This window comes from Gopherus evgoodei, chromosome 1 (genome assembly GCF_007399415.2).
Source record: "Gopherus evgoodei ecotype Sinaloan lineage chromosome 1, rGopEvg1_v1.p, whole genome shotgun sequence".
NCBI classification, from domain to species: Eukaryota; Metazoa; Chordata; order Testudines; family Testudinidae; genus Gopherus; species Gopherus evgoodei.
This window is the reverse complement of record NC_044322.1, coordinates 225,469,927-225,496,757: the sequence shown is the minus strand read 5'-3', so window position 1 is coordinate 225,496,757 and position 26,831 is coordinate 225,469,927. Positions and strand designations below refer to the sequence as shown.

The 26,831-nt window shown below is 47.0% G+C and overlaps 1 protein-coding gene across 1 annotated transcript; it reads left to right on the top strand.

Moving 5' to 3' along the window:
- Positions 1-979: 979 nt before the first annotated feature.
- LOC115644514 lies at positions 980-23,294 on the top strand. The gene is made up of 11 exons (XM_030548985.1): positions 980-1,167; positions 2,610-2,637; positions 3,916-4,316; positions 6,778-6,896; positions 8,629-8,738; positions 13,376-13,494; positions 17,397-17,489; positions 18,917-18,944; positions 19,244-19,644; positions 20,629-20,756; positions 22,862-23,294. The coding sequence occupies exons 1-11, from the start codon at positions 1,059-1,061 to the stop codon at positions 22,973-22,975; spliced, it is 1,650 nt and encodes a 549-aa protein (XP_030404845.1). The 5' UTR covers positions 980-1,058; the 3' UTR covers positions 22,976-23,294.
- The last annotated feature ends 3,537 nt before the right edge of the window (positions 23,295-26,831 follow it).

The following is a 26,831-nucleotide window of genomic DNA, read 5'->3' as shown; positions in this document are numbered from 1 at the left end:
TCCAGAGCCGCTGTTGTGGGCTTCCTTGGAGCCCAGGCAAAGACTCACCCCATCCCACTTTTTCATACTTGTTGTCTGGTCACCCTATTTGGGAAGGTGCTTCCAAGGGGAGGGGGATAGCAAAGAGTCTTCAAGGGCTTGTCCTGAGAAGAGGCGGAGTGGTGTTGTCATCTAACCAGAACCCAGAGTTGCTGACGTCTGGTTAAAACAACTCCAGTCTTCAGAGGAGTTGTGCAGCTTGCAATGATATCAGATTAGAATTACTCTGCCTCTTGTTACCTTGGCTGGTCAGATTTAGTGGAGCAGCAGAGTGCTGTCCTCAGCATCATGATCTTCAAGTGCACCCACGCCAGCATTTACAACTCTGAAATCCAGACGTCCGGAGTGGAGTAAATGGTGGCAGCGTAAATGCAAGTTAGATACGTTTCATTTACTGCTGCAAAGTATTTGTTAATTGATTTATCGAACTGTGTCTATTGGGTGTCTATTGTTTATAATTGGTATTTTTGAGTTAGACCCAATGCACAGATTAGCTCAGGTTTATTCCTGGAGGCTCCCAAGACACATTATTGTGTGTGCAAAGCCCAGCCAGCAGGAGGCCCTGCCAGTTTTAGTTTCCTTTACAAGTAAAAAGACTGCAGTGAAGGGGTAGGTAGAGGGTTCCCTCCTATCCAACATCACCATTGGGATACTTCTTTACTGTCAACAGCATCAGGTGCCCGGGCATACAGGCAAGTGTTGCCAGCTGCTGACTAACCCAGGGAGGAAAGCGGGGGTGGAGGGGGGAGGAAAGAAGGAGGTTTACACAAGTAACGCAGTTTACATCTGCTCTACTTTTGCCTTTACTTCTGCCAATGGGAGTGCATTGGGGTGGAGTTGGTTGGTCCCGGTGGCCAATGGCAGGACAGGGAGTAGATCTGAAGTGCTGCAGGGTTGGGTGGAGGCACAGGCAGTGTTTGGTGAAGGCAGGTATAGGGCAGGAGAGGAATAGAGCTGGGGCAGGATGCTCTCTGAAATTAACGAAAAATGTTGGTCAGCATGCTGGGTTCTCTAATCTAATGTTTCTGTTATCAGGAATAGAAACTGAAAGGGAGAAACACACACCAGTAAAACAGGACACAGCTTGGGAGGCTGTAGTGAAAGCCATGGCCACTGGCTGGAACAGAGGTAAAGATGCAGAGTGTGTGTGTGTGTGTTTAAATATATACATATTTGCTTGTGTATGTGTATATCCATACAGTATAAAAGTGTGCATTTATATGTGTTAAAGCCTATATGACTTTGTGGACATATAGATGTATGTGCATCTGTATGGCTATTGTGAATCTATGTCTTGTCTCTGTGAGTTTATTTATACTCAAACTGTATTTTTAGTTACTAACTTTTTAATAAAGATAAAGTAACTGATAATAAAATGACTTTATTGCTTAAATCCCAAAAGAGTGCTTCTTACAAAAACAAAAGATGAGAGACTATAGCAGAGCTGAGGCAATCTAGGTTACAAATTACAAGAGGTACATGTACAAAGCTATAAAAAAGATTTTATATATATAATATATATATATAATAAAAATTAGTACATCCCGTTGGATCCATCTTCCCTCAAACCGCTCAGATTTTTATGTGTGTCTATATCTGTGTGTCTGTCTGGGCTTATCTATATTAGAAAACTTGCACCATTTGTAAATAAATCATTACACTGGTGCAAGTTTCTTTATAGGTAAGAGCATGTGTTCTCTCTGGGCCTGCTCCAAAGTCCATTGAAGTCAAGGGGACTCTTTTCACTGATTTCAATGGGCTTTGGATCAGTCCCTAGCTGAGTATGTGTCTGCATGTCTGGACATGTTTTGGCTATTCCTGCATGCCCCTGTGGGCTCTCAGATTACGCTGAAAATGGCAGCGAAGAAAGTGCTGATGAAGGAATTTTAAAAATACAGATTCTTTGTTACCACTAACTCCTGGTGCTGAGGGGGAAATGAGAAGTGTCCCTTGCAGTTTGCTCTCAGTGTTCCCATGCCATGTCAATCCTGTTTTGTCTTCTGAGATTCTCAGTACAAATAACAAGGAATGGTTATTCTGTTCCAAAACGGAACCAACCTGAGCATGTCACCTGAGAAATCTCTATCTTTAAAACGCTATTGTTAATTTTATTTTCCAAACACGTTACTGGCAGTATCTACATTTTAAAATAAAATAAAAAGTTTAAAAAAAGAGGAAAGGAAAGAACCGATATTTGGGCATCAGTGGGATCTTACAGTTATAAATGACAATTTGAGGGCCTGAGTCCTGTTGATTTCAATGAACTTTGGACCATGTCCTAGATATTATTATTAATGTTATTTTATTATTAATGATGATTTTTCACTGTTCCATAGTAAGTAATGGGCAATCTCCCTCCGTCACTCGTGATTAAATTAGTGGTCATACTGGGGGCCAGGATGATCCCTTATCCATTAGCAGGGAGTTGCTTTCCTGATTAGAAACTGCCCATTGAGAACAAACAGTCGTAGGCCACATGGTCCCAGGGAGGATGCCTTGGGAGGCCTCCCTTTCTGTCTTCCCTTATGTTTCTATCTGTGCACCAGGTGACTCTGTTCTTTTTCCCGCAGATCATGAATCCAGAGGCATCACACAGGGGTGAGAATGAAAGCTCCATACCCACATCATCCACAAGATTTACAGATAACGTGGGAGCTAGGAAAGGTTCAGATCTCACTCCCCTCTCATCAGTGTGATATTAGATTTAACCCTCCATCTTCCTCATTGTGATGAACTAGGAATGTTCTTAATGTTTTCTCTGAATACTGTGTTGGTGCCTCAGTGTCCCGTAGGCAGTTCTTAAGTATCTGGCAGAGCAAAGGGCCAGTGCACCTAAATGCCTGACCCTCTGTCTCCTAGCAACTGATGGCCTGGGCCCCCCCTCTGCAAAGGTGCCAACTGAAGGTGTTGGAGACAAAGATCAGGTGACCTCCTGGCCCGGGAAAGGAACGGAGCAGAGAGGAGGGGCTGGAGGGGGGTGGTTAGTTTGGAGCTGGCTGGGGACGAGGAGTGAAGTGCAGATGTGGGGGTCTGGCTCACTGCCCCCAGAATGGACCCAGCCGAGGGGTCTGGTTCGCTGTATCTACAAGCTCTGTTTTAGACCCTGTTCCTGTCATCGAATAAACCTCTGTTTTACTGGCTGGCTGAGAGTCACGTCTGACTGCAAAGTGGGGGTACAGGACCCTGTGGCTTCCCCAGGACCCCGCTGGGGCGGGCTCGCTGTGGGAAGTGCACGGAGGGGCAGAGGATGCTGAATGCTCCAAGGAGAGATCCAGGAAGTGAAGACATGTGAGCTTCTTGCCCTGAACAAGTCTGCTGCAAGGGAGAGGAGGCTCCCCAAAGTCCTGACTGGCTTGGTGGGGAGCAGTTCCAGAGCATCGCCCGGTGACTCCATGACACTCATCTCTTTCTTTTCTCCCATCACTATCTCTGAATCTCCGTCTATTCTTCTGTGAGTTCCCTTTCCTTTTATCTGTGCCTCCTTCTCATCCCTCTCATTTTTAACTTTTTGTGACTGGCAAGCTCTTAGCAATAAAGCTGCAGTCAGTTACTCTTTAGAACAGGGGTCACCAGCGCGGTGCCCATGGGTGCCATGGCGCCCGCCAGGCCATCCTTATGCATCTGCCTTCTGGCTGCCGGACAAGCAGCCGCCAAAATGCCGTTGAGAAGTGGCAACAACAAGAAGCGCTAGCCTCTTGATGACGCTGCTTCACAGCGGCAGTTCGGTGGTGATGCCTCTTGACATTGCCGCTTCATGGCGGCATTTTGGCGGCTGCTTGTCCGGTGGCCACGGTCCTCGGCGGCTAGTCATCCAGCGCCTGCCCCATGGAAAAGGTTGGGGACCACTACTACTTTAGAATCTCTCTCATGTTTCAGGGGGAAGATATCCCAGGAGACATTTATAGACACTTATGACCCAAGTGTCCTTCGAAGGGAGCAATACATGCTCTATGAAATCAAGTGGAGCAACAACAAAAGGCCCCGGCAGAACTGTTGCCATAGCACTCAAACGGAGCATGCTGAAATCTACTTCCTGGAAGATGTCTTTCAGAAGCAAAGATCTGATCCTTCTGCCCACTGCTTCATCACCTGGTTCGTGTCCTGGAGTCCCTGTGGGGACTGCTGCAAGCAAATCAGGGATTTCCTGAAGGAACAGCCTAATGTGAAACTATTTATTTATGTAGCACGGATCTACTGGCACAAAAGGGAAATCAATCGTCAGGGTCTACGGAACCTGATGAACATCGGAGTGTCCATCCGAGTCATGTACCTCCCAGGTAATGACTCATGAAGTTAGGAGGAATACAAGGGATAGAGATGGGACATGGAGCATTTTTCTTCTAGGCTTCTGGTTCCAATTCAGCCCTGGTCAGTGGCCATGGATGGCTCCATGGAAGTTGTAGAATGGATTATGGAATCTTTTCACTTCTACGTCAGTGAAGTCTGGCCCCAAGTCTTGGGGGATAGCGCAATGGGATTCAGAGCTTTTCGCCTTTAGGTCTCTGGTTTCAAACCTTCCCCTGAGTGCCAGTGACCAAAAGCCAATAGCTGACAGCCATTTTTTGACATATTTGAAATGTACTGGGGTTTGCAGTCCAGCTCCTAGCAGTACAGATAAAAATCACTAAAATCTCGCTCCCTCCCCTTGTCTCAGCAGAGAGGCTAAGGCATGAATGAGCCATTAAGAGTCAAGGCCCTTTTTACTGCTAGAGGCAGGAACTGAAAGCTGAGGCACAATGCTGAGGCATGTGCATGGGTGAAGCTGGTGTGGCACTGCCGCTGTCTCTAGTGGTTCGTTCAGGGAATACACTGAGAACAGCAGCCTCCTTCCCGGCACAGTCCATCTGCCATCTTTCAATTTCATTTGAGAACATAGTATTGTATTGGGATGTGTAGCACGGCAACGACTTACTGGCACGGTGCCTCCTGCTGGTCGTCCTGGGAATTAGCTATCTAGCTCCAGAGCACCCTCTGCTGACCGATGTTCCGCTTGCCTCAGGGCTGTTTTAATCCCTTTGGGGCTGGAACAGGGTAACTGCCCTGCTACACACAGCCCCCCTCAAGATCCCCACACCTTGGGGTAGGGGTGGGGGTCTCCTGGCCTGGACCAGTCACCCATGCGCCTCCAGAGCCACTCATTTCCTTTCTGACTCCTCCAGATGCTTCCGCAGGTGGGTCTCCTCGTCTAGGACAGCTGCATACTCTTTAGTAAGGTCCGGAGCTCTTGCTTTGGCCTCACGGTGGGCCTGCTCTGCAGCCTCCAGCTGCACACGCAGGCCACACTCCCCCAGGCCCTCTTCCTTCAGGGTCTGGGTGCCTACTGCGACCTGTTCCACAACAGCCTCGGTCCCAGCCTCTTGCTAGGCCCACTCTGTCCCAGTCTTTGTCTGCCATCCCCCATGGGTGGCTCTCAGGCAGGTCTACTGCCATCTCTGCAGCCTCTACCCCATTGCTCCTTTACCCCTTTGGGTCCACAGGCCCATCCACCTGAGTCCGCCCTCCTCCGAGGGGACAGTTCTTCTTTATGTGGCCCCATTCATGGCAGCCAAAGCAAGCTCACCGCCCCTTTGCTGCCCCGGGCCCCGGTTTCCTCGGTCCTTCTCAGGGCCAGGCCTCCCTGGGCTGCCCTGGGCTGTGCCTAGACCTCTCAGTCCCTTTGTATCTGGGGTGGGCTGCACATGCCTGCATTCTCCACCACGTTGTAATGGGGCGACAACTCACTGGCGCGGCGCCTCCTGCTGGTCTCCTGGGAATTAGCTCTCCAGCTCCAGACCACTCTCTGCAGGCCGGTGTCTCGCCTGCCACTGGCCCCCGTGTCCCTCCCAGACCCCACTTACCTTGGGGTTCTGCTCTCTGCAGTACCCCCCAGTCTGAGTCTCTCCTCTCAGGGGACCCACCTTCTATCCCCACCTTGTCTCAGTGGCTACTGCCAGTCAGCATCTAGCCACCACACATGGGTGGACTGCAGTCTGTGAACCACTCATCCTCGGCAAGGGGGGTTGGACCTGCTACTTTTGCTTACCCCTGGGCTGCCCCTTTGCAACTCCAGTACCTGCTTTGGGCCTTCACCAAGGCCTGCAGCCTGGGGAATTGCCAGGCTGGAGCTCCCCTGCTCCTTTGCCTTTCCTCAGCCTCAGGTACCCTGCTTAGCTCCCAGGCAGCCAAGTCCTTCTCTCTCCACCGCTAGAGAGACTTTCTCAGCCTCTGGCTCACAGCCTTGTGTAGGCCAGCTGTGGTCTGATTGAGGCATAGCCCCAGCTGTGGCTGCTTCCTCAGTTAGCCTTATTGGCTCCCTGGAGCAGCTCTTTCCCAGAGCTGTTTTAACCTCTTCCGGGCCGGAGCAGGGTAACCGCCCCGCTGCAGGATGTCTTTGCAGCTTTTTTTTAATCTACCCCCAGAGTAAAATCAGCTCTCCCAATGCTAGTGTGCTTCTGCTGCTAATCATGGACAAATAGTTGATATTTTACTCTTCCCTCAATACATAAATGACCTGTCCCAGATGAATAAGAGTGAAATTTTGCAAGGCTGGTTTAATGAGACCTTCCCTGGACAGAAAGATGGAAAAGGCCAGCAGAGCATGAGGCCCAAGTGCTATAGTGTGCTCAGGTGGTCCTGCCTAGCAGAAGCATTCTGCATGGCTCCAATTAGTCTTGCTCCCTTGAGATTGACTGACCTTTGTGTATGCTGAGTCCACTGATACCTCCTTCAGCACATGACTGATTTGCTCCATTTCCCCAGTTTATAGATACTGTTGGAGAACATTTGTCGACAAAGAGGACAAGTATGAAGATTATTGGCCCAGGCACTTTGCTCCATGGATAATGCTATATTCTCTTGAACTTCAGTCCATCCTTCAGGTCAGTAGAACTTTAGGGAGGGGGAAATTGCATCCAGAAATGATCCACAGTCACATGCAGAACCCAGTGTCTGAACTGGACGTTTCCTTGATCTCCTTTGAAATCTCCCTGGTTCTGTGAGAGTTTTTCCTGCAGCTGAGCTATAACACATGGTGATTCTCAGATGAGCTTATGGGGATGCTAAAAGGACAGGAAAAGGTTCTTCACATCTTTTGTGGCATTTAAAAACCTCTGGGGTTTGCTTTATTTCAAACCAGGATCAATGTAAAAAGTGCCCTTCCTTTTAATGGACAAACCCAACAGGGTTTTCCTCAGCCAAAGTATAAAGCAAAGGTCTAGAGCAGGGGTGGCCAACCTGAGCCACAGTAATATGTCAGCAGCCCCCCATCCACTCCCCTGTGCCTCCCGCCTGCCCCCACCAATCAGCATCTACTCCCCCCCACCGCAATCAGCTGTTTCACCTGTGCAGGAGGCTATGGTGGGAGGGGAGAGGAGCGAGGGCCTGGCAGGCTCAGGGAAAGGAGCTTTGGGGGAAGGGGTGCAGTGGGGGCAGGGCTCGGGGCAGAGCAGGGGTTGAGCAGTGAGCATCCCCCAGCACACTGGAAAGTTGGCACCTGTAGCTCCAGCCCCAGAATCAGCACCCAGGTAAGGAGCTGCATATTAACCTCTGAAGAGCCGCATGCGGCTCTGGAGCCACAGGTTGGTCACCCCTGGTCTAGAGCATGGGTAGGCAAGTTCCAGAGAGAGAAAGCCCCATCAGGTTCTTCTCTAAGATCCCATCCTTAACCTAGAGACCTTTCTTCTGACCCTCCCTTGCAGACTCGACTTCCAACTCTTCCTTCTCTCAGGGCCCATCTACACTAGCAAAACTGTTGTCAGGCCTCCCATCCCTCAACCAGATCTGGTTAACCCCTTTCCTTGCCAATGTCTGCATGGGATTTATATATTTCCTCCCAGGAACGGGACCATAGAATGTTTCATTGAACTCTCCTAAAATCTCCTCTATTTCCAAATCACAAGTGTCAGCATCTGATCTGTAATCCACAATCAGTGCATGATGAGTAGAGCTGGTCAAAGAATGGAATTTCTGTTCTGTGGAAAATTCCAAGATTTCCTTTCAATCTGCATTGGAACAAACCCGAGATCTTTTGAATTTTTTTTATAACGATTCCCAGGAGGTGAAAGTAAACAAGCTCATCGATTGCAAAAAGATAACAGCCTGCTGACTAGAGCACACATGTGGAAGACCTAGGTTCAAGTCCCCACTCTGAATTAGACAGAGTAGGGACTTGGATCTCAGTCTGCTATATCCCAGGTGAATGCTCAAACCACCAAGCTATTGGCTATTCTTGGAAGATCATCCTCCCTCTGTCTTTCTCTCTTTAAATGCCATTCCGGCCTTGAGAAACCTTTCTGGCAAAAGCGTTATCATAATAGATATATTTCTACAAGACATTTTGGTTTCGATGAATCTGCATGTTCTAATGAAAAATTGTTTACTTGGAAAACTCCAAACCAGTACTCATGATGAGTCTCTGTGATCATTAAGCATGGCATAGAACTCCTGTGAGCCATGGAACACCCTGGTTCTGAATGAGATTTGAAGTATGCTGATTGCATTTACAGTGAGTTCCTGCCATGCCCATTAAACCCAAAGTGAGTCTAAAGTGCAAATGTTAAGTTGTCAACCTCCCAAAAAGAAACTAACTTCAGCTCCAATTTTTCTCACCAGAACATTCCCTCTTGCTTAAAGATTTCATCATTTAAGAACCAGAGTCCAGTTTTCAGCCTATGTGTAGATGAGAAACAGAAAAGAGCACTCGCATTAGCCAATCCCTATTAGCTGCCAGTATCCTGGCCTGGGCAGCCAACCAGTCTGAAAGCCATGAGTGTCTTGAACCAGGTCATCAACTGCTAAGCAACGGAAACCAAATGACAGGAAACATCACCCACGTTAAAACTCCAGAACTGGGGGAGGGGAAGAGGATGCAGCCAGATGCCATTGTTTCAACTTGTAGCTTTTTGAAAAGTGAATCGTGTTTAAATGTTTAATGCTTTACAGTGACTGGGTCATGTTAGCACCTTTCTACGGGTTTATTCCATCACAGTTAACACAAGAGTATCTTGCTTATTCCAGGGCCGCCCAGAGGATTCAGGGGGCCTGAGGCAAAGCAACTTTGGGGGGCCCCTTCCATAAAAAAAAAGTTGCAATATTATAGAATACTATATTCTTGTGGGGGGCCCTGTGGGGCCTGGGGCCTGGTGCAAATTGCCCCACTTGCCCCCTCCCCCCTGGGTGGCCCTGGCTTATTCTGCAGCCAATGCTGTTTCACCAAATGAACATAAAACTATATGCTTTGCTTTGTGTAAGCAGTTTATAAAGGAACTAACTCATTATGCATTTACATATAGAGACCTTGGAGAGGATTTATTTTCTGAGGTTATTTCTTTGAATTATGTTTCTCTTATACATTTTTTCATTTTTGTCATTTGTCAACATAATATTTGAATAAAATATCTATAAGGAAGCACTGCCTTTGTTTGTTTTTACATTTTCAAAATGTAAATCAAGTGGTACTTCTTAATAATCTCTGGTCAGTGCTAACATAAGAATGGTCCAATGTATGACATCACAGATTGTTCTAAGAAGCAACAGAGAGTCCCGTGGCACCTTTAAGACTAAGGGCTTGTCTACATCACAAAGTTGCAGCGCTGGTGAGGGGGTTACAGCGCTGCAACTTAGGAGGTGTACACATCTGCAGGGCATCACCAGCGCTGCAACTCCCTGTTTGCAGCGCTGGCCGTACTCCTGTTTTGTCTCAGGTGTAGAGGATCCAGCGCTGGTGATCCAGCGCTGGTAATCAAGTGTAGACACTTACCAGCGCTTTTCTTGACCTCCGTGGAATAAGCAGGTATCCCAGCATACCTGAGGAAGCCTCTCTGGTAATCAAGCAGGTCTCCTTCCCCGCGGTTTGCTCCGGTGTTCTCCGAATCCCCCCCCAAGCGGGTCTCCTTCCCAGCGGTTTGCAGGGGGGTTCGGGGAACGTGAGAGCAAACCGCTGGGAAGGAGATCTGCTTGCTCGGGGGTTCGGGGAACGCGAGAGCAAACCGCTGGGAAGGAGACCTGCTTGCACGGGGGTTCGGGGAACGCGAGAGCAAACCGCGGGGAAGGAGACCTGCTTGCTGGGGGTTCGAGGAACACTGGAGCAAAACCGGGGAAGGAGACCTGCTTTCCCGCGGTTTGCTCTCGCGTTCCCCGAACCACCCTTGAAGCTGCCCAACAGCGCTGCAGTGTGGCCACATCTAACACCACTTGCAGCGCTGGTTGCTGTAAGTGTGGCCACTCTGCAGCGCTGGCCCTATACAGCTGTACTAATACAGCTGTAACAACCAGCGCTACAAAATTGTAGATGTAGACATACCCTAACTGATGTATTGGAGCATAAGCTTTCGTGGGTGAATGCCCACTTCGTCAGACGCATGATGCATCAACTCTTGTTCTAAGAGTTGATTAAGTGATGAGGGCAATTCTTAAAATGAATTTACATTCCAGAAATTGGCTTTACCAGTGTTTAATTTTCCTCTAGGCTTTCCCATGGTCCTCAAACTCCATATATTGTGTTCCTTTGTGAGATCATAGAAGGCTGATGGCATTCTACGAATAAGAACTTCATATATATCCAGACATTAGCATGCATTTACATAAAGAAGATATGGCACTGTACAAGGACAGCAAATTGTTGCAGAGAATCTCCCCAGCTATTGTAACCCTAGCATCTCCCAGCAGACTGATGCTGGGGTTAGGGAGCTCCCAGTTATTCCATTCCTGGCCTCTCCTAGCAGAAGGTGATGTGGAGAAAAGAGCAGGAGACTAAGAGCAACTCTATTTCCTGCTCTTGCAGCTACTCGTGCTGTAGGGCCCAGTGTTTTAAAGTGGATTTGCCATGGAAGCTATGGCTGAAATAACAAACTACAAGTTTCAAGTGAAATTTCTCCCCCCTATATATCTGTCGGTGTCTCTCTCCCCTCTCTATCTCCTTTATCCCTCCTCCCTCTCTTTTCAATCCCTACAATATCTCTGACTCAGTTACACACACCCATGAGAATTTTGGGAGATTCTCCCATCTCTAACTAGAGAACATCAAGGCTCCACAGTTTTTTTAGTTCATAACCAGTGTCCTTTTTGTGTTTTGTTTACCTCCTCAGGAATCCCTATATAGAACGGATATATTTCTTATTTCATCTCCCTTACATTCCTGATGACACACTGGGCAGAAATGAGGCAGTTCCCTTTGATCCCTGAAGTTTTAGTGACCAGGAATAGAAACAGAATAACATTTAATAAAATCATCCCACAGTCCCAAAATCTGGCAAGATAGTGAGAGGAATTCATGACTTCTAGGGCAAAGACACAACAATGGTGTTTCTGTGTGGGTATGTGTGTGTGTGAGAGAGAATCACTCCCTTGGGAGTCAACTAAATTGAAAAGCATTTGCAGTAGCTTTTACTAACCAAGTGATATTTAATTTTTAAGAGTTAATTTTGATTAATCACAGTTTTAATTACACTTTTAAACAATAGAATATCTATGAAATTTATTAAATCTTTTGGATGTTTTTCTGCATTTTCATATACATTGTATTCTGTGTTGTAATTGAAATCAAAGTGTATATTATTTTTATTACAAATATTTGCACTGTAAAAATGATAAACAAGATAAATAGTATTTTTCAGTTCACCTCATACAAATACTGTACTGCAATCTCTTTGGCGTTAGAGTGCAACTTACAAATGTAGATTTTTTTTTTATGTTATATAACTGCTCTCAAAACCAAAACAATGTAAAACTTCACTAAGTCCTACTTCTTGTTCAGCCAATTGCTAAGACAAACAAGTTTGTTTACATTTACAGGAGATAATACTGCTCTCTTCTTATTTACAATGTTGCCAGAAAATGAGAACAAGCAGTTGCATGGCACTTTTATAGCTGGCATTTCAAGGTATTTACGTGCCAGATATGCTAAACAATTGTATGGCCTTCATGCTTCGGCTGCCATTCCAGAGGACATGCTTCCATGCTGATGACACTCGTTAAAAAAAGAAATGCGTTAATTAAATTTGGGACTGAACTCCTTGGAGGAGAATTGTATGTCCCCTGCTCTGTTTTACCCACAGTTTGCCATATATTTCATATTATAGCAGTCTCGGATGATTATCCAGTACATGTTCATTTTAAGAACACTTTCACTGTACATTTCACAAAACGCAAAGGAGGTACCGATGTGAGATTTTTAACTGACCCAAGGTACCTTCCAAAATCTGAGAAGTCTTAAAAGAGCAACAACTCCAATGGGGAAACCAGAAAACCCGAACCACCAAAAAAGAAAATCAACCCTCTGCTGGTGGGATCTGACAGATGATGAAAATGAACATGCATTAGTCTGCATGGCTTTGGATTGTTATCGAGCAGAACCCGTCATCAGCATGGATGCATGTCCACTGGAATGGTGGTTGAAGCGTGAAGGGACATATGGATCTTTAGTGCATCTAGCAGGTAAATATCTTGTGACACAGGCTACAACAGGGCCAGGCAAACACCTGTTCTCACTTTTAGGTGACGTAAACAAGAGGAGGGCAGCATTATCTTCTGCAAATGTAAAGAAACTTGTTTGCCTGAGTGATTGACTGAATAAGAATTAGGACTGAGTAGAGTAGCAGGCTCTAAAATTTTACATTGTTTTATTTTTGAAAGCAGGTTTTTGTTTTTTTTAAAACATAATTCTGCATTTCTAAGTTCAACTTTCAGGATAAAGAGATTGCACTACAATACTTGTATTTGGTGAATTGAAAACTACTATTTTTTTATAGTGAAAATACTTGTAATAAAAAATAAATATCAAGTGAGAACTGTACACTTTGTATTATGTGTTGTAACTGAAATCAATATATTTGAAAAAGTAGAAAACATCCAAAATGTTTTTAAAAATGGTATTCTATTATGGTTCAACTGTGCGATTAATCGCAAGTAATTTTATTAATCGCTTGACAGCCCTAATATGGGACTTGCATGTGCTAGTGTGACCATTCTGGCTCTGGCAGAATTTTAGCAAGTGGGAATGTATTGCCCCTTAGTGAAAGTCAGTGTGGTGTTTTGATTGGCCTTCTCCCACTCCCAAAACAAAGGGGAAGGGCCAATGAGAAATCAAGTTCCTGAGACTGACAGTCCCCAGGCCAATGGAGAGAGTCCAGTGCTCCAGCGTTGCTTGATTGACAGGACAGGGAGACCAATGAAGGGCTCAGGAGCCCAGGGCTCTGTCCTCTGTGTGAGCTGGGAGCAGCAGCCAGCACTGGAGGGCGGGAGAAGCAGTGGCCCGAAGGGAGAGCGGGGCTGGAACCTGGCAGCAGCAGCTGGGGAGCAGGCGCTGGAGCACCCAGCCTAGCAGAGCTGGGTGGTGACAGGGGGAGCTGCAGGCCCAGAGCTGGGGAGCCGCCGCCTGCTGTGCCCCACGTGACACCGGAGCCGGGTGCGGTGAGCTGCTGGGGAGAGCGAGGGGACCGCTGGGCAGAGAGCCCAGCGCAGGGAGCCAGCCCCAGACAGGTGGCCTTGCAGGCTGGACTTGGAGGGAGATTGTGACTCTGACCGGGGGGGGGGGCTGACACTGAGGAGAAGGGTCCTGTTCCCTGCAGCTTGAGAGTGTGTGGCCACCACCAGAGCAGGTGTCTGACCCACGTATCACCGCAGGCAGCCAGGGCCTGGGAAGGAAGTCTGGGAGGGGTGAGGAACAGACTGAACTTTCCAGAGACGCTGGTTGTGGTGTCCCTGTGCCACAGAGCAGGGTGACATGTTTTCCTTTAACTCTTCCTATTTTTTCCTCATTATTTGACAATTGCAGTTTAATAAATTGTATTTGCTTTGAGCCGTGAGCGGCACCTTCCCTGGCGCTGCCGTTGACCCACTGCTGGACACCTGGGCTGCGGTGCCCCCGGCCCTTCCTCGAGATCCACACCACCTCCTCCACTCCACCCCCACCCCGAGATCCCTGCTGCTCGCCGTGTCCCTCCTCCTGGGGACGGAGGAGTGAGGAGGGACGTGGAGAGCCAGTGGCTGGTGGACTGAGGAGGCTCAGCCAGGCACTGGGATTGGTGGCAGGGGATGCCTTCAGGGTCTGGAGGAGCTGGCACTGGGCCCGGTGCAACTCTGGCAGGAGGAAGGGGAGGGGGTTGGCAGCTCAGCCCGGTGCTGGGGCTGGCTTGGCACTTGGGGAGGTTGGCGGCTTGGCCTGGTGCTCGGGGGGGGGGTGGGGGTGGCGGTGGGTTGAGGAGAGCTGGTGGTAGTGGCTCGGCCCAATGTGGCTGGGGTGGGTGAGCGGTGGGGCTCCTCCAGTCAGGGGGGCTCCTCAGGGCTTCTCCTTTTATGGGTGTATGTGTTTTTTCTGGGTTCTGGTATGTGGGAGAGAGGGGCCTTGGGTGGACGGTGTGGGGCCGGTGGGCTAGCCTCCCCAAGGCGGGGTTCACTCGCTGCTCATGCTTTGAACTATATGTAATGATCGGTGGGTCAGGGAAGCATCTGGTGTGAAGAGATTACCTGGAGTGAGGACACCCTTGTCCCTGTCCTAAGTGACCATGACAAGACAGGGGGTCAAGCCTCCCAGGAATACGGGGCACAGCCTCGTTGGGGTTATGAGGACTCAGCCACACAGGAGAGTGTAAGAGGAGTCCTTGAAGTCAGGCAGGCCTCTGGGTAAGGGCAGGTGGACCAAGGACTCAGATCCTTTTACTAGTCCATTTTACCAGGGTAGTGTATAAGCCAGGAAAGTTTCTCACTGCAGGAGCATTCCCCCGCTTACACATGTACATCAGTGTCTCTCTCTCTTTCTGAGGCCTCTGAACTTAATTGGAAGTGTTCCATTTGGAAAGATCTTGAGCGCTGCAATCCAGCCTAGGAGACGACACCTGTCATGAAGCCTTAGGGAAGGGGGGGGGGAAGAGAGAGCAAAAGCTTTCACTTTCAGGGAATGCAAAGAGAGTGTGCGATGGGCTCCATTTTGGAGAGGAGCTGAGATTACTTGATGGAGCTCTGTCCAAGCCACAAACTGCCATTAGAAAGCCAGAAGCTGCTGCTGAGAGCCTGCTGGGGCTTCGATGGAGCAAGGAGCCTCAGAGGCTGTTGTGGGCTTCCTTGGAGCCCAGGCAGAGACTCACTGTTGTTGTGCCCAGAGCTGGCTTACATAGGGCCTGTAGTGAAGGTGTGACTATGCTGGTTCTGGCTGGACCCAACTGAGAGAGTCAATTCACGACAAATGGCTTAAAGCAGGGCTGTTACAGCTCAAGGCTGGGGTTCCTATGCACACCAAGGCAAACGAAACCAGCCAAACAAAGACTTTGGTTTTACCCCACTGGCTAACCATAAGTCACAAGCAATTCCCATAGACACTCCAATTTCCCAGTATCACCACCAGTGCCACTCGTTATGGGGACACATAGTTATGAAAACCAACACCCCAGTAAAAGAAAAAAGTTTTTCTCAGTCCCAAAGGACCAAGCCCCAGACCCAGGTCAATGTACAAATCCAATCTTACCCACAAATCACGTTGTTGCCGGTCCTTTAGAATCTAAAGTCTAAAGGTTTATTCATAAAAGGAAAAAGATATATATGAGAGCTAGAATTGATTAAATGAAATCAATTATATACCGTGGCAAAGTACCTTCTCCTCAGCAGGCTCAGTCCTTTTTAGCCTTGGAGACACAGGCTTGGGCAAAGCAAATCCTTCTAGGTAGCACAGGGTCTGGCTATTCCTTCCCTCAGTCAGTCGCTTGTGCTTGTTTTCCTTCCCTTCTGGGAACAGAGTGCAGCCTTCCTTGCTGGAAGGGTTCAGAGCCTTGCTTGCTGCAACCAGCCTACTGGCAGCTCTCCTGCTCCTGCTCCCTTCCACGCCAGGGAAGGTTTAAAAAGGTCTCAAACAGTTGGAACCAGCTGAACCTACTTAGTTCCCTGGTAACTCCTTTTCCAGCCAGGGCGGGCTCCAGGGGTTTGGCCACCCCAAGCAGCCAAAAAAAAAAAAGCCACGATCGTGATTGTAATCTGCGGCAATTCAGCGGGAGGTCCTTCGCTCTGAGCGGGAGTGAGGGACCCTCCGCCGGATTGCCACCGAATACGGGAAAGTGCCGCCCCTCTCCGGAGTTGCCGCCCCAAGCACCTGCTTGATAAGCTGGTGCCTGGAGCTGGCCCCGTTTCCAGCTAAACCTTATTTCTATTGGTTCAGGCTTGTAGCAATGATGGAATAAGCTGCAGGTTCAGATCAAGTCTCTGGAGTACATCGCCAGCTGGGATGGGTCATCAGTCCTTTGTGTAGAGCTTCCGTTTATAGCAAAGTCCCTCCAGAGGTAAGAAGCAGGACTGAAGACAAGATGAAGGAGCTGCAGCAGCTTTTTATATAGTCTCTTGCCATATGGTTTCTGCTTTTTTTGTCCCAAAAACAAGCTGTCCATCACATGGCATGGAAAAACCTCAGAGCTCTGTCCATAGGCATGTGCCTGCATACCTCATTGAGTCTCAAGGTGTGTCTGCCTTCTCTCAATGGGTCAGTTGTATAGCTGATGGTCCTTAATGGGCCATCAAGCAGGCTAGAGAGAGCTGACACCAACTTGTCTGGGATGTCACCCAGAAGCATAGCATAAGTTTGAAATACAGACAGTACAGAGCCAATTCATAACTTCAGCAACAAAAATGATATACATATATAGACACCATAATCATAACCAGCAAACCATAACCTCTCCATAGACCCCTAACACGACAACCATTATACAATATTTGCTGCAAATATATAACAGTGGTTGAAACAGTGATCTATAAAGTTACAGATTATATCAATAACATCACAGAAAGCCTTATGAGTAACCACCGCCCTCATTTGGGAAGGTGCTTGCAAAGGGAGGGCGACAGCAAAGAGACTTCAGGGGCTTGTCCTGAGAAGAGGCGGAGTGGTGTTGTCATCTAACCAGAACTCAGAGTTGCTGATGTCTTGTTAAAACAACTCCAGTCTTCAGAGGAGTTGTGCAGCTTGCAATGATGTCAGATTAGAATTACTCTGCCTCTTGTTACCTTGGCTGGTCAGATTTAGTGGAGCAGCAGAGTGCTGTCCTCAGCATCATGATCTTCAAGTGCACCCACGCCAGCATGTACAACTCTGAAATCCAGACGTCCGGGGTGGGGTAAATGATGGCAGCGTAAATGCAAGTTAGATACGTTTCATTTACTGCCAATGGGAGTGCAGTTGGGGTGGGGTTGGCTGAGCCCGGTGGCCAATGGCAGGACAGGGAGTAGATTTGAAGTGCTGCAGGGTTGGGTGGAGGCACAGGCACAGAGCTCAGGCAGTGTTTGGTGAAGGCAGGTATAGAGCAGGGGAGGAATAGAGCTTGGGCAGGATGGTCTCTGAAATTGATGAGAAAAGATTGGTCAGCATGCTGGGTTCTCTAATCTAATGTTTCTGTTATCAGGAATAGAAACTGAAAGGGAGAAACACACACCAGTAAAACAGGACACAGCCTGGGAGGCTGTAGTGAAAGCCATGGCCAGTGGCTGGAACAGAGGTAAAGATGCAGTGTGTGTGTGTGTGTGTGTGTATATATATATATGCTTGTGTGTCTATATCCATACAGTATAAGTGTGCATTTATATATGTTAAAGCCTGTATGACTTTATGGGCATATAGATGTAAGTGCATCTGTATGGCTGTTGTGAATCTATGTATATAATATATAGTAGATATCTCCGTCTGTTTGTCTCTGTGAGTTTACTTATACCCAAACTGTATTTTTAGGTACTCACTTTTTAATAAAGATAAAGTAACTGACAATAAAAAGATTTTCTTGCTTAAATCCCAAAAGAGTGCTTCTTACAAAAACAAAAGGTGAGAGAATACAGCAGAGCTGAGGCAGTCTAGGTTACAAATTACAGGAGGTACATGTACAAAGCTATAGAAAAGATATATATATATATTTAAATTAGTACATCCCATTGGACCCATCTTCCTTCTAACAGCTCAGATTTTTCTGTGTCTATATCTGTGTGTCTGTTCGTATGGGCTTATCTATATTAGAAAACTTGCACCAGTGTAACTAAATTGATACACTGGGGTGCACGTTTCTTTATAGGTATGTGCATGTGTTCTTTCTGGGCCTGCTTCAAAGCCCATTGAAATCAAGGGGACTCTTTTCACTGATTTCAGTGGGCTTTGGATCAGGTCATAGCTGAGTATGTGTCTGTTAATGTCTGGACATGTTTTGACTATCCCTGCATGCCTGTGTGTGGGCTCCCAGATTGAGCTGAAAATGCTGAGGAGGAAATGTGAAGTGTCCCTTGCAGTTTGCTCTCAGTGTTTCCATGGCATGTCAATCCTGTTTTGTCTTCTGAGATTCTCAGTAAAAATAACAAGGGATGGTTATTCTGTTCCAAAACAGAACCAACCTGAGCATGTCACCTGAGAAATCTCCATCTTTAAAACACTATTGTTAATTTTATTTTCAAACACATTACTGGCAGCATCCACATTTTAAAATAAAACAAAAGTTTAAAAAAAGAAGAAAGGAAAGAACTGATATTTGGGCATAAGTGGGATCTTACAGTTATATTGAGGGCCTGAGTCCCATTGATTTTAATGAACTTTGGACCATGTCCTAGATATTATTATTAATGTCGTTATTTTATTATTTATTAATAATGATGATTTTTCACTATTCCATAGTAAGTAATGGTCATTCTCCCTTCCCTACTCATGATTAAATTAATGGCCATATTAGGGGCCAGAATAATCCCTTATCCACCTCCACTATCGTCAGGATACTGCACATGAGCAGGGAATTGCTTTCCACAGGAGGACTGATTAGAAACTGCCCATTGAGAACGAACAGTTGTAGGCCACATGATCCCAGGGAGGAAGCATTGGGAGGCCTCCTTTTTTCTGTCTTCCCTTATGTTTCTCTCTGTGCAGCAGGTGACTCTATTCTCTTTCCCACAGATCATGAATCCAGAGGCATCACACAGGGGTGAGAATGAAAGCTCCATACCCACATCCTCCACAAGAGTTAAAGAGAGAGTGGGAGCTGGGAAGATTCAGATCTGACTCCCCTCTCATCAGTGTGACACCTGATTTAACTCTCCTTCCCTGCCTCTCTCTCTTTTCTTCCATCACTGTCTCTGAGTCTCCCTCTATCCTTCTGTGAGTTCTCTTTCCATTTATCTGTGCCTCCTTCCCATCCCTCTCACTTTTAACTTGCTGTGCCTGGCAAGCTCTTAGCGATAAAGCTGCAGTCAGTGACTCCTTGGGATCTCTCTCATGTTTCAGGTGGAAAATAAGCCAGGAGGATTTTGTGGAGAATTATGACCCAAGTGTCCTTCCAAGTGTGACTTACCTTCTCTATGAAATCAAGTGGAACCATCGCAGAAGGCACTGGCAAAGATGGATCTGTAGTGCTGGTGGTGAGCATGCTGAAACATACTTCCTGGAAGATATCTATAGAAAGCTAAGATCTAATCCTTTTGTCCACTGCTCCATCACCTGTTACATATCCTGGAGTCCCTGTGGGTACTGCTGCCAGGAGATCATGGATTTTCTGGAGAAAATGCCTAATGTGAATCTAGTCATTTATGTAGCACGGCTCTACTGGCACAAAGAGGAAACCAATCGTCAGGGTCTGTGGAACCTGGAGAATATTGGAGTGTCCATCCAAGTCATGGATCTCCCAGGTAATGACTCATAGGGTTACAGGGTCTGGATGGTTGAGAGGGGCTTAGGGATGGGACTTGGGGGCATTTTGACCCTAGGTCACTGGTTCCAATTCATCCCTGGTCAATGACCAGCTGAAGTTGTATATGAATTATGGAACCTCTCACTTCTGGGTCAACCAATCTTGGGAGGATTGTGCAATGGGATGCAGAGCTTTGCCTCTTTAGGTCTGTGACTGAAAGACACTATCCGACAGCCATTTTGTGGCTTATGTGAAATGAGCTAGTGGTTCCAGGCAAATTCCTAGCAGAGCAGGTGATGATCACTAAAACCTCTATCCCTGCTGACACTTAATGATCTCCTTGTCTTAGCACAGAGGCTGAGGAGTGAATGAGCCGTGAAGAGTGAAAGCCCCTTTTACTGCTAGAGGTGGGAACTCAGAACTCAGGCAGTGCACATGGGTGAGCCCATGTGCATGGGTGAAGCTGCTTTGGCTATCACTGTCTCTAATGTTCCATTCAGAGAATAAACAAAGAACAGCAGCCTCCTTCAGGGTGCAGTCAGTCTGGCACAGCTCCACATTGCCAATTTCACCTGAGAACATATCATTATATTTAAATGTAGAGGCATGTCTTTGAAGCTGTCTTTTAATCCAGCCCCAGTGTAAAATGGACTCATGCACTGATGCCGTGCTGTTGCTGCTAATTATGAAGAAACAGATGATATTTTACTCTCCCGTCAATACAAAAATGACCTGTCTAAGGTGAATAAGTGAGGGAAATATTGCAAGGCCGGTTTAATGAGGCCTCCCCTGGGCAGAAAGATGGAAAAGGCCAGGAGAGCATGAGTTCCAACGGCTTGGCTTCTGTCAGCTGGTTCTTCCTAAGGGTGATGTGTCTCCATGGCAGAAGCCCAATGCACGGCCTTGCTCCCTTGAGCCTGACTGATCTCTGAGTCCACTGATGTCCCCTTCAGCTCATAAGTGAATAGTTCCATTTCCCCAGATTATAACTACTGTTGGAGAACATTTGTTGACGATGAGGACAAGTATGATGATGAAGATGATTATTGGCCCAGGCACTTTGCTCCATGGATAATGCTATATTCTCTCGAACTCCAGTCCATCCTTCAGGTCAGTGGAACTTTAGGGAGGGGTAAAGTGCATCCAGAAACAATCCACAATCGCATGCAGAATCCAGTGTCTGAACTGGACATTTCTTTGATCTCCTTTGAAATCTCCCTGGTTCTGTGAGAGTTTTTCCTGCAGCTGAGCTATAACACATGGTGATTCCCAGATGAGCTCATGGGGATGCTAAAAGGACAGGAAAAGGTTCTTCACATCTTTTGTGGCATTTAAACACCTCTGGGGTTTGCTTTATTTCAAACCAGGATCAATGTAAAAAGTATCCTGTCCTTTTAAGGGACAAACCCAACAGGGTTTTCCTCAGCCAAAGTATAAAGCAAAGGTCTAGAGCAGGGGTGGCCAACCTGAGCCTGAGAAGGAGCCAGAATTCATGAATGTACATTGCCAAAGAGCCACAGTAACATGTTATCAGCTCCCCAGCCCCCAGTGCCTCCCGCCTGCCCCCCCCAATCAGCGCCTACTCCACCCTCCCACCGCAATCAGCTGTTTCATGTGCGCATGAAGCTATGGTGGGAGGGGAGAGGAGTGAGGGCATGGCAGACTTGGGGGAAGGGCTGGAGTAGGGGCAGGGCTTGGGTCAGAGCAGGGAGTTGAGCAGTGAGCATCCCCCAGCACATTGGAAAGTTAGCATCTATCGCTCCAGCCTCGGAATCAGTGCCTAGGTAAGGAGCCACATATTAACCTCTGAAGAGCCTCATGCGGCTTCAGAGCCACAGGTTGGCCATCCCTGGTCTAGAGCATGGGTAGGCAAGTTCCAGAGGGGGACCCCCTGCCCAGTTCTTCTCTTAGATCCTGTCCTCAACCTGGAGACCTTTCTTCCTGACCCTCCCTTGCAGACTCGACTTTCAACTCTACACAGCACATCCTTCTCTCAGGGCCCATCTACACTAGTAAAACTGTTGTTAGGCCTCCCATCCCCCAGCCAGAGCTGGTTAACCCCTTTCCTTGCCAATGTCTGGATGGGGTTTATATATTCCCTTCCAGGAACGGGACCACAGAATGTTTCATTGAACTCTCCTAAAATCTCCTCTATTTCCAAATCACAAGTGTCAGTGGCTGATCTGTAATCCACAATTAGTGCGTGATGAGTAGAGCTGGTCAAAGAATGGAATTTCTGTTCTGTGGAAAATTCCAAGATTTTCTTTCATTCTGCATTGGAACAAACCCAAGGTCTTTTGAATTTTTTTGCAACCACTGTCAGGAGGTGAAAGTAAGCAAGCACACCCACGGCAAAAAGATAACAGCCTGGTGAGTAGCGCAGTGCTTCTCAAAGTCGGGCCGCCGCTTGTTCAGAGAGAGCCCCTGGTGGTCCGGGCCGGTTTGATTCCCAGTCACATCTGCACGTTTGGACGATCGCAGCTCCTACTGGTTGCGGTTTGCCGTTCCAAGCCAATGGGTGCTGCAGGAAGTGGCATGGGCCCAGGCATGTGCTGGCCACCCTTCCTGCAGCTCCCATTGGCCTGGAGCAGCGAATCGCGGCCAGTGGGAGCCACGATCGGCTGAATCTGCAGATGCGGCAGGTAAACAAACTGGCCTGGACTGCCAGGGACTTTCCCTGAACAAGTGGAGGCCCGATTTTGAGAAGCACTGGACTAGAGCACACATGTGGAAGACCTAGGTTCAAGTCCCCACTCTGAATTAGACAGAGTAGGGACTTGGACCTCAGTCCACTATTTCCCAGGTGAATGTCCAAACCACCAGGCTATTGGCTCCTCTGGGAAGGGCATCCTCCCTCTGTCTTTCTCTCTTTAAATGCCATTTTGGCCTTGAGAAACCTTCCTGGCCAAAGCTTCATCATAATAGCTATATTTCTGCAAGACATTTTGGTTTTGATGAACGTGCATGTTCTGATGAAAAATTGTTTAGTTGGAAAACTCCCAACCTGTTCTAATGTTGAGTCCCTGTGACCATTAAGCATGGCATAGAACTCCTTTGAACTCACCTCGGTTCTGAATGAGATTTGAAGCATGGTGATTGCATTTACAGTGAGTTCCTGCCATGTTCATTAAATCCCAAAATGAATCTAAAGTGCAAATGTTAAACTGCCAACCTCCCGAAAAGAAATTAACTTCAGCTCCCATTTTTCTCACCAGAACATTCCCTCTTGCTTAGAGGTTTCATCAGATGAGAACTATACTCCAGTTTTCAGCCTATGTGTAGAAGATGAGGAACAGAAAAGAGCACTCACATCAGCCAATCCCTATTAGCTGCCAGTATCCTGGCCTGGGCAGCCAACCGGTCTCTGGAAGCCATGAGTGTCTTGAACCAGGCCATCAACTGCTAAGCAACAGAAACCACTTGACAGGAAACATCACCCACATTAAAGCGCCACAATTTGGGGAGGGGAAGAGGATGCAGCCAGAATGAGTGCAACAGAGTGACTGCTTTGCTAACACAGCGTGTTTTCTCAGTTGGTGGGTTACTCTTGCATGAGCTGATAGAACAGTAGCTCTCAAACTTTTATACTGGTGACCCCTTTCACACAGCAAGCCTCTGAGTGTGACTCCCCCCATATAAAGTAAAAACACTTGTTTATATATTTAATACCATTATAAATGCTGGAGGCAAGGCGAGGTTTGGGGTGGAGGTTGACAGTTCGCAACCCCCCCCATGTAATAAACTCACGACACCCTGAGGGGTCCCGACCCCCAGTTTGAAAACCCCTGTGACAGAACATTAGAATGTTTAATCATTTCAGTTTTGATTTAGTTACTCTTAGCCATTCCCTTGCAATTGCTTTAGCTTGTAGCCTTTTGAAAAGTGAATCATGTTTAATGCTGTACTGTGACTAGGTCGTGTTAGCACCTGTGACTCAGTGTACGGGTTTATTCATCACAGTTAACACAAGAGTATCTTGCTTATTCTGCAGCCAATGCTGTTTACCAAATGAACATAAAACTGTATGATTTGCTTTGTGTAAGCAGTTCATAAGGAACTAACTCATTATACATTTACATACAGAGACCTTAGAGAGGATTTATTTTCTGAGGTTATTTCTTTGAATTATGTTTCTCTTGTAGATTTCTAGATTTTATTTTGTCTCATTTGTCAACATAACATTTGAATAAAATATCTATAATGAAGCACTGCTTTCGTTTGTTTTTACATTTTCAAAATGTAAATTATATGGTAGTACTTAATAATCTCTGGTCAGTGCTAACGTAAGAATGGTCCAATGTATGACATTACACCTTGTTTTAAGAGTTGACTAAGTGGTGGGGGTAGTTCTTAAAAAGAATTGACATTCCAGAAATTGACTTTACCAGTATTTAATTTTCCTCTAGGCTTTTCCATGGTGCTCAAACTCCATAGATTGTGTTCCTTTGTGAGATCATAGAAGGCTGATCACATCCTACTAATAAGAACTTCATATATATGCAGACATTAGCATGCATTTACATAAAGAAGATATGGTAATGTACAAGGACAGCAAATTGTTGCAGAGAATCTCCCCAACTATTGTAACCCTAGCATCTCCCAGCAGACTGATGCTGGGGTTAGGGAGCTCTGAGTTATTCCATTCCTGGCCTCTCCCAGCTACTGGAAAAGTCTGTTAACGTGTGTGAGGATGGAGTAGAAATCCTCCAGGGACATCTCAGTGAAGCTCTCCTGGATGTACTCCCAGGGTCATCTGGTTGAAATAGGGGAATTTTATTAAGGGGACATTCAGAGGTGGCTGTTCCTGCTGGAATGTTTGTCTCACTTGGATCACAGCAGCCCCCACAGTATATTTCCCCAATCCAAATTGATGTCCGACTAACTGGTAGCTGTCTGGCGTTGCAAGCTTCCAGAGGGCTATTGCTACTCGCTTGTGAACTGTGAGGGCTGCTCTCATTTTGGTATTCTTGCCCTTCAGGGCAGGGGAAGGCAAGTCACAAAGTTCCATGAAAGTGCCCTTATGCATGCAAAAACTTCACAGCCACAGGGAATCATCCCAGACCGGCAACACTATGCGGTTCCACCAGTCTGTGCTTGTTTCCTGGGCCCAGAATTGGAGTTCCACAGCATGAACCTGCCCCATTAGCACCATGATGTCCAAATTGCCAGGGCCCATGCTTTGAGAGAAGTCTGTGTCCATGTCCTCATCACTTTTGTCACCACGCTGCTGTCGCCTCCTCGCCTGCTTTTGAAGTTTCTGGTGCTGCATATACTGCAGGATAATATGCGTAGCGTTTACAGCGCTCATAACTGCCGCGGTGATCTGAGTGAGCTCCATGCTTGCTGTGGTATGTCTTCTGCAAAAAAAAGACGTGAAACCACTTGTCTGCCGTTGCTCTCACAGAGGGAGGGGTGACTCATGACATGGCTTACAGGGTTGGCTTACAAGGAATTAAAATCAGCAAAGGGGGCGGGTTTGCATCAAGGAGAAACACACACAACTGTCACACCGAAGCCTGGCTAGTCATTACACTGGTTTTCAAAGTCTCTATGATGCGCAGCATGCCTTGCTGTGCTCTTCTAATCTAATCACAAACAGCCTAGTCAGCAAACAGAGCCAGCGAGCTTTTAAATGTTCAATGGCACATTCTACCACCATTCTGCACTTGTTCAGCCTATAGTTGAACTGCTCCTTACTACTGTCCAGGCTTCATTAGCCATGGGAGCAAGGGGTAGGCTGGGGTAGGTGTGACTGCCCAGTGCTACCGGCTGGGAGAGGCAGAAGCCTCCAGCTGGCATGATATTCCAGGCAGGATTCAGTCTCCATTAGACGAAACTTAAAGAAAAGAATGACCTGGAGTCATTCCCATTTTTGTCTAGGCCCCTCCGACCAACCTCACCGAGGGCAACCAGGAGATGGCGGCAGATGGTGTAGTACAACTGCTAACCGTTTTGCTAGCTTGCAAAGGCAAGGAGCTGCTGTGTAGCAATGCAGTACTGCATCTATCAGCAGCACCTAGGAGACATACGGTGATGGTGAGCTGAGCGGGCTCCATGCTTGCCGTGGTATGTCGTCTGCACGAGTAACCCAGGAAAAAAGGCGAGAAACGATATTTTGCTGTTGCTTTCACGGAGGGAGGGAGGGAGAGAGGGAGGGAGCAGGGCCTGACAACATGTACCCAGAACCGCCTGCAATAATGTTTTTGCCGCATCAGGCATTGAGAGCTTAACCCAGAATTCCAGAGGCTACGGGAACTGTGGGATAGCTACCCACAGTGCAATGCTCCAAAAGTCAACACTAGCCTCGGTACTGTAGACGCACTCCTCTGACTTAATGCACTTAGTGGGGACACATACAATCGACTGTATAAAATCGATTTCTAAAAAATTGACTTCTATAAAATCTATCTAATTTCATAGTGTAGACATACCCTTAGGGCAAAGTGTATTTCCAACATAGGGCAGCTTGAGCTCCTTAAACGAGGGGAGAGATTTGTAAATTTAAGGAAATAGGACTGAATGAAAAGCCCTCTGCAATGCTTTGCTCTCCATTCCTTGCAAGATGGGGTGACTTCATCCTTTTGTTTTTAAGCCAAGACAGGGTTGTGCTGGTTGCCTCTGGCCTGTGGAAGCTCTCTGTGGGCAGCCACAAGGTTCTGTCCTGTTGCTTCTGCAGGAGATGAAGTGGATGAGTTAATAGAACTTTCCCCTCTATCACTGCAGGGGAAAATATGACATATTTTATTGTGATCATATTCAGAAGATGCTTTTATTCATGTTTCTATGCGAGGAGGTTAAAAAGCTGCACAAACACTATGATCAACTTTGTTGACACATAAAGATAGGCCAAGAAAGATTTTAAGGCTTGCCTGGAAGCTGCCTATAAGGCTTCCTAGGTAAGCTCAAGCTGATTTTGAAGACTGGAATTTTACTGTGCAGTAACCCGTAGCAGATTTGGAAAGCTGTTGTAAAAGATATTTTAGTAATGTATCAATGCAAAATGTGTGCAAGAAATATAATGAATGCAAATGATAAAAACAAGGGTGTAAATACCAAGTAATGCTCAGGTGGTGAGACATTTGGAAAATTACGAGGCACTTGGGAAATAACCTAAGATAATGGCTGGAATGATGAAGAAAGAAAGGTAACAAGAGTATAAGTATCCACTGAAATTATGAGGAAAGG

Excerpts from the sequence above, each read along its gene's own strand:
- LOC115644514 (XM_030548985.1), top strand. The coding sequence starts at position 1,059 with ATGTTTCTGTTATCAGGAATAGAAACTGAAAGGGAGAAACACACACCA. Across the intron at positions 1,168-2,609 it reads GGCCACTGGCTGGAACAGAG|ATCATGAATCCAGAGGCATC; the intron begins GTAAAGATGCAG and ends TTTTTCCCGCAG. Across the intron at positions 18,945-19,243 it reads TCCAGAGGCATCACACAGGG|GTGGAAAATAAGCCAGGAGG; the intron begins GTGAGAATGAAA and ends CTCATGTTTCAG.